The sequence below is a fragment of the Lytechinus variegatus genome, chromosome 9, assembly GCF_018143015.1.
Source record: "Lytechinus variegatus isolate NC3 chromosome 9, Lvar_3.0, whole genome shotgun sequence".
Classification (NCBI taxonomy): domain Eukaryota; kingdom Metazoa; phylum Echinodermata; class Echinoidea; order Temnopleuroida; family Toxopneustidae; genus Lytechinus; species Lytechinus variegatus.
Genome location: NC_054748.1, coordinates 14,612,465 through 14,619,660, shown reverse-complemented (window position 1 = coordinate 14,619,660; position 7,196 = coordinate 14,612,465). Strand labels below are relative to the sequence as shown.

General features: G+C 38.4%; 2 protein-coding genes across 2 annotated transcripts; both read left to right on the top strand.

Annotated features, from left to right (window-relative positions):
- Positions 1-2,481: 2,481 nt before the first annotated feature.
- On the top strand, positions 2,482-3,907 carry LOC121422158 (cysteine-rich motor neuron 1 protein-like). Its single transcript, XM_041617057.1, has 2 exons — positions 2,482-2,863; positions 3,360-3,907. Exons 1-2 carry the CDS (start codon positions 2,578-2,580, stop codon positions 3,605-3,607), a joined length of 534 nt encoding a protein of 177 aa, XP_041472991.1. The 5' UTR covers positions 2,482-2,577; the 3' UTR covers positions 3,608-3,907.
- Positions 3,908-4,007: 100 nt separating this feature from the next.
- LOC121421038 lies at positions 4,008-6,730 on the top strand. The gene is made up of 2 exons (XM_041615635.1): positions 4,008-4,191; positions 6,336-6,730. The coding sequence occupies exons 1-2, from the start codon at positions 4,013-4,015 to the stop codon at positions 6,676-6,678; spliced, it is 522 nt and encodes a 173-aa protein (XP_041471569.1). The 5' UTR covers positions 4,008-4,012; the 3' UTR covers positions 6,679-6,730.
- Positions 6,731-7,196: the final 466 nt, after the last annotated feature.

The window sequence follows — 7,196 nt, the reverse complement described above, 5'->3', positions numbered from 1 at the left end:
GGTGATTATGAAGAGGATTGCAGACATGACACATCCCTGTCTAACTCCTGATTTTACTTCAAAATTTATGTCACTATTTCCAACGTTGCATGTAAAGTTAAAGTAAAAGCTCTTAATAACTTGGACAATGTCCTTTGGTATACCATACGAACAAAGTAGTCGCCGCAAGCTCTCTCTATGGATGCTGTCGAATGCTTTCTCAAAATCGACAAAGTTGATATACATTTATCTCCGCCATTCTGTGCACTGTTCTATGATGTTACGCAGTGCAAATATTTGGTCTATGCATCCTCTTCCTCTGCGGAACCCTGCTTGCTTATCTCTGAGATGCTGGTCTACTGCACTTGTTATACGGTTTACAGTTATCTTCGAAAAAATCTTACTAGGAATCGATAAGAGGGTGATTCCACGCCAGTTATTTAGGTTCCCTTTCTTTGGAATTTTGACAATAATACCTTGAAACCAGTCATCTAGAATTAGTTTTTTTTACTCCACACTGCTTTAAATAGTGGTTCGAAAAATTCTGCTGTAGCCTCTGGGTGTGCTTTGAATATTTATGCGTTTAAGGTGTCATGTCTTGGAGATTTACCATTTCATACAGATTTAATGGCAGATACTATTTCCCATTAGATGAAGGGTCAATATATATGTTGAGATCATCTTCTGCCTCTTGGATGTCTGCATCGGTTAATGGTGGTGGCCTATTCAGTTCTTCACTGAAATGCTATGCCGATCTAGCGTCTCTTTCAGCTGCTGTTGTAAGAATATTTCCTTGTTTACAAAGAATTGGTGCATCTGTTGCTCCTTTGTTCCTTCCACTGATTATCTTGGTAAGTTTATACACTTTTCCTTGTTCTCCTTTCTTTGCTGCAGCTTCTGCTTCATCTGCGAGACTATCCAAGTACTTCCTTTTGTTAGTTGTTTTTTTTTCTTTACTTGCTTGTTAGCTTCCTGATACTGTCTGCTGTATCTCTGTTTTAGCCTTTCAGACTTGAGTTTATGACAAGTTTCTTTATTTCCTTTCGTTTCTTTATTGTTGCCAATGTGTCAGCCGACATCCAATCCTTCTTCTCCCTCACTCTGTACCCAGACATGTTTTACTTGTATTGTTGTATGCTGTATTGGTTCTATCCCATTTATCGTTTACTTCTTGCATAGTGTCATCATATGATGATCAGCAAGGGTCTGGAACCTGTTCTGTAGTTGGAGTATAAAGGATTTTCTGACCTTGGGGTCTTTCAGTTATTCAATATCAAACTGTCTCCTTCCTTACTTTTTGTTTCCTGTTTTTCTTAGTTTCATTTTAAACGATGCTATAACCAGATAGTGGTCACTGCTGATATCAGCCCCTTTCATCATCTTTACAAGTCTCCACGTGCCATTTATCATGATATGGTCAGTCTGGTTTTTATCACATGTATGTTATTAGGTGAGGTCCAAGTTAGTTTGTGAATGTCTTTATGTGGGAAAATTGTTCCTCCAATGACCAGGTTTTTGGCCGCACATAGGTCGATCAGCCTTTCGCCCTTGTCTTTCACACTTCCACAGCCATGTTTTCCCCCATTACTCTTTCATTGCTTGTGTTATCATTCCCGACTTTTGCGTTCAAATCTCCCATTATAATTTTCATGTCATGTTCTGGGATTTTACTTAGTTCAGCTTGTACTTGCTCATAAAAATTATCTTTACTAAAGAGCAAGTGATGACCGCCTGCAGGGGGCATGGGGTTCTTAATTGGGGCGTGCTTTAGGGATAGCCTGCAGGGGGAATGCTGTGATATTTTTGCTCTCATCCCTAACATTGTCACTATCATTTGTTGGAGCATACCATTGTAGAATTGTACTATTTACATGCTTTCCCTTCAACCTGACTTTGATCAGCCTACTGTAGGTTCCCATTCCATCAAGCTTTTTTCTACTCCTTTCCTCGATATGATTGCAACTCCTATGATGCTGGTTGTCATCTCTCCCGGAGAACAAGACAGTCTCTCCTGTGTTAGAGATATTCTTTAATGATCCTGTCCACCTATTTTCTCTTATTCCAATAAGATCAATATGATAGTTTCTCATTTCTGAAGTAAGTTGTGCAAGCTTCCCTGTTTCAAACATTGTCCTTACACTCCAAAATCCTATCTTAGTTCTATGGTTGGCATTTAGGACTTCCGATTTCCTGTCAATGGCTTCCTTCCGGCTTTCACCATTGCCAATCATAGATGCATCTGTTGATGACTTTGAAAGCCCATCACGACAAGCTCCAGCCAGCATAGCTCTTTTGGGTCACTGAGACACACAAGCTCCAAGACCTCATCAAGGTTTTGATCCTCCTTGGAGCATGACTTACTTAGAGGTGATGTAAAAGTCACGAAGGGTAACATATTGTATTCCCATTTCGTGGAAATTATTTTTGCTATTGACAATTTTAAACAACACCAAACCTGAACCCCACCTTTTTTTTTGGGGGGGGGGGTCTAAACCTGTATATGGATAACAGTTTTCAAAAAAAAGTATGTGTGTGTGTTTGAGTGGGGGAGAGAGAGAGAGGTATCCTGGTTAATGCTTGCTGCACCCAAATTTTGAAATGTCTTATTGTTTATCACAAAGGATTGGATTCAACGAGGATATTCTAGATCTGAAACAAAAAGACAAGTACTTCAAGAAGAGAGAAAAATTCAAGTTTACCAATCTGGACTTCTCCTTTTCTGACCCGATGACCGACTGTGAAGACATGAAGTATATCTGTGTGCGGATCGAGAGGGGAGATAACCCAAGAACCACTGGAGACATCGTCTATACTTTAAGAGGATACCCAGACTCCAATGCACAGACTGGTTGTACAAGAGCTCCAGAATGTCGACGTAGTCAAGGTACTAATTTGTTTCGTTCGCTACTGTCAAAAGTATTTCAGCATACTCGTAAATAGTGGGTAATGAATGTGTTTGTTGAAGTCCCGACTGCTGATTAACAATGTTATGAAGCATAGGCTTAAATCTCCGTAACTGAATCCATAAAATTATTCGGACCAATTAACAGTAATAAAGAAGCTATTCACTTTATTCCTCTGCCATGTAAGCCAGTTATATTAAGCATCCCATAGGAAACAGATATGAAAAATGATTCAAGTTTGAACCTTTTTTAATGTCAAGTATTACGCACCTTAAACAAGTTCAAATTTGCATCTTTTCGAGTGGAAACGAGCATTTCTAGGTGCAAATAATGATAATAAGGTGCATTTTTGCACCTTTTGCCATTTAGGGTGCAAGATTACACCCATATATGCCAGGCCTATTGGTATATGTTTTTATGATTTAATAAAGATTGGGCCAAAATCAAGCAAAAACCTTTCTTATTTTCTATCTGCAGCTCAGGGGTCAGACAGCGTCAGCTCTGGCGAGGGTCTTTTGCCATGTGTTTATCGAGGATTGCCGTACTTGCACTCCGAAAAGTGGGCTGTGGACGAATGTACTACCTGTGCCTGCGACAATGCTAGTATTACATGTGTGATTGAGACTTGTCAGCCAACACTCTGCGATACGCCAATAAAACCTGAGGGAATATGTTGTAACATCTGCTCGTATAGTAGGTGTTATGATCGATGGCAATATCTTTAATTATATACTCATTTAAACACATTTTATTCGCATGCATACATTCTTAAAGACAGAGTCCAATACAATGATTATAGCTCACAATGTTTTCAGTACGTTAAGCTCATCACCACGAAGACCAGTGACGGAAGTTTAAGAAAAACTAGATTTACATTAAAAACCGATAATGCAGGACTTTTTTGTAGGAAAGATATTTTCGGATGCAACATCATAAAAACATAGAGATCTTGAGGAATCTTTCCCAGATTCTGTCCTCATGAACAGTGCACGCTAGTTGGGGAAGCACAACCTTGTGATAGTATGCTAATTTCACAGGCTTAATATAACATCAGAGAACAAAAATAATGATTGTACGAATTTGGTTTATTCTATGCTTGACTGCTTCTAACCCTAACAGAAGTCCTGGTGATGACAGTCCTGCCTCTTATCACATACAGAGATACTATTGTAGAGGGAGGGAACAACCAAGTTAGCATTGGTGTTTCTATCAAGTTTCATGATGCTTTGGGCACCAGTGGAGTTTCCGGAGAAGACCTTTGGAAGCTTTCTGCTTGGGCTTCAGCCACTCCAGACGGCAATGGACAAAGGTAAGGCCTCGAGATTTAAGAACGGCTACGAACACCGTACGGTTTTTTGACCCCTTAGTAATAACTTCTCAAGACGTCTTATGATACCAGCGTACACACACACGCCGTTCGTAGACCATTCGTAAGTTTGTAACTCGGTCACTGGTTTTGTTCAAGAATTTCATAGGGTGTAATCCAAAACCCTCTCTCGGAAGGCCGGCCGTACGAGCGTCGTATGAACAACATTTGGATCAAGCATGATTTTGTAGGATGGAAAGGGTATTCTTTAAGCCTGAAATTATTACTATGGCCGTTAGACGCCCCAGCTGCAGCTGTTCGTAGAGGGCTCTTACGACGTTCGTAATAACGCCTTATGAATGATTACGGGACACGGCAGCGTCTTTTTATAGACCGGACGAAATGTGCAAAAATTCGTAAAATCGTCTTACGAATTAATTGAAAATGTGCCGTGAGTTGCGCATAAGACCATCTTGCTACAAAATAAATCGTAAGAGGTCTAATACATGTATTAGAGGTCTAATACAGGTATCATTTTAAATTTGTATCTTTTTTTATATGTATATATATATGATATATATGTGAACCATTTGTAAACACATTTCTTCAGCCATTGGCTGCCAAATGTGTATTGTTTTTGGAATAAATAAACCATGAATATATATAAGATGGCCGTTGGTCTTACGAAAAATGCCAGAATTGTAGGCCCAGTGTGTAACCGAAAATAATTATATGGATTCATTTCAGGTTCTTTCGCCCTCTTCTGTTGAACGTAAACAGCCCTTTGAGTCCTCCGAATTATCCAGGTTTTGCTTTTTAGCGGATCCCCTACTTTATTTGCTTACAAGTACTTCACTGATTATTTATTTCTTTAACAATTCTACATGACTTACTTAAAAGGTGGTGTCAAACGAATAGTAATGTATTGTATATCCAACTTTTGGAAAACGTCTTTTTAAGTGATAATTTTGAACCAAACCTAACCAGAACGCCACAGTCATTTTTTTCCGGTTGCTATATGAATAACAGTTCTCAGAAGGAGGGGTGGGTGTGTTTGTGTCAGAGTGAGAGAGAGGTACTGGTTTATTGTCTCGCCTGCATAGCAGAGCGAGACTATAGACGCCGCTTTTCCCGCGGCGGCGGCGTCAACATCAAATCTTAACCTAAGGTTAAGTTTTTGAAATGATATCATGACTTAGCAAGTATATACACCTAGTTCATGAGACTTGGCCATAAGGTTAATAAAGTATTACTAAACATTAGGCCTGAGTTTTAGGTCACATCATCAAGATCAAATGTCATTTAGGGTCAATGAACTTAGACCATGTTGGGAGAATTATTTTCAAAATCTTAACCGAATTTAAGTTTTTGAAATGACATCATAACTAAGAAAGTATATAGATCTAGTTCATGAAACTTGGCCATAAGGTTAATCAGGTAGTGATAAACATCCTGCTCAAGTTTCAGGTCACATGACCAAGGTCAAAGGTCATTTAGGGTCAATGAACTTTGGTCAAGTTGGGGTATTTGTTGAATTACTGTCATAACTTTGAAAATGTATGGATCTAGTTCATGAAACTTGGACATAAGGTCAATCAAGTGTTAGTTAACATCCTGCCTGAGTTTCAGGTCACATGACCAAGGTCAAAGGTCATTTAGGGTCAATGAACTTTGGCCAAGTTGGGGGTATTTGTTGAATTACCATCATAACTTTGAAAGTTTATGGATCTAGGTCACAAAACTTGGGACATAAGAGTAATCAAGTATCACTGAAGATCCTGGACGAGTTCAGGTCACAAAACCAAGGTCAAAGGTCAGTTAAGGTCAATAAAATTGGACCATGTTGGGGTAATTGTTGAATTGCCATCATAGCTTTGAAATTTTATGGATAGAGTGAATGAAATGTGGACATGGGTGTAGTTGACAAGTTTTAAGTCACCGTTCAAATGTAATTTTTGGTCAATGAACGTGGTATTATGTCATCATATAAATGGTGTTTTTGTGAATGATTATTTTAAAGTAGTTTTCAAAGTTAGAACTGCTGCTATATTAAATCTCGTAATGCAGACGAGACTGCCAGAGGCATTCCACTTATTTATTTGCTGGCTGCACCAAATTTTCCAAACGTTTTATCATTTATCACGAAGGATTGGATTCGAAGAGGACATTCTAGATCCGACTCAAAAAGACCAGTACTTCAGCAAAAGAGGAAAACTCGAGTTTACAAATCTGGACTTCTCATTTTCTGAATGCAAAGACATGAAGTATATCTGTGTGAGGATCGAGAGGGGAGATAACCCAAGGACAACTGAGAACCTTAACTATACTTTAGGAGGATACCCGGACTCCAATGCACAAACAGGTTGTACAGAAGCCCCAGAATGTCGTCACGATCGAGGTACTTTGTTTAGTTCGCTACTGTCGAAAGTACTTCAGGAAGCTCGTGGACGGATGATTATGAATGTATTCATTTCTGATTCTGATTGCTGATTACCGATGAAGTGCATCCTTGTCTTTAAATTTTCTCATCACCGCTCGGACCAGTCAACAAATATATCCATATATAAAAAAAAATGTCAGAGAGTACGATATAATCGTAACCTTGTTGGTCGGTTAATGCATTCCATGGCAATATTCATGAAAGTTCGTGTATAAGTGATGTATATAGTAGGCCCCTCCACTTTTTTTCTTTTCATTGTACGTTTCAGTCCTGCATGTGTTATGCATTTTTTTCATTGTAAACATGATTTATTACGAAATGTACTTTGATGATTGTGGAATATGAATTTATCAATAAAAAAAAAAAAAAAAAAAAAAAAAATAAATGAAATAATATATACAGTGCGTATTAATAATAAAGTCGTGTATAAGTGATTTATAAATGAATAAATTTATAGAGTGCGTATAGTAAAAAAAACAACACTTGAAAAAGAAATGGGAATTAAAAAAATACATCACTCTGGTACTCTGGTAGGTGTGTCACATTGGGCAGATGTCAAGTAAAATGA

Excerpts from the sequence above, each read along its gene's own strand:
- LOC121422158 (XM_041617057.1), top strand. The coding sequence starts at position 2,578 with ATGTCTTATTGTTTATCACAAAGGATTGGATTCAACGAGGATATTCTA. Across the intron at positions 2,864-3,359 it reads AGAATGTCGACGTAGTCAAG|CTCAGGGGTCAGACAGCGTC; the intron begins GTACTAATTTGT and ends TTCTATCTGCAG.
- LOC121421038 (XM_041615635.1), top strand. The coding sequence starts at position 4,013 with ATGACAGTCCTGCCTCTTATCACATACAGAGATACTATTGTAGAGGGA. Across the intron at positions 4,192-6,335 it reads CCAGACGGCAATGGACAAAG|GATTGGATTCGAAGAGGACA; the intron begins GTAAGGCCTCGA and ends TTTATCACGAAG.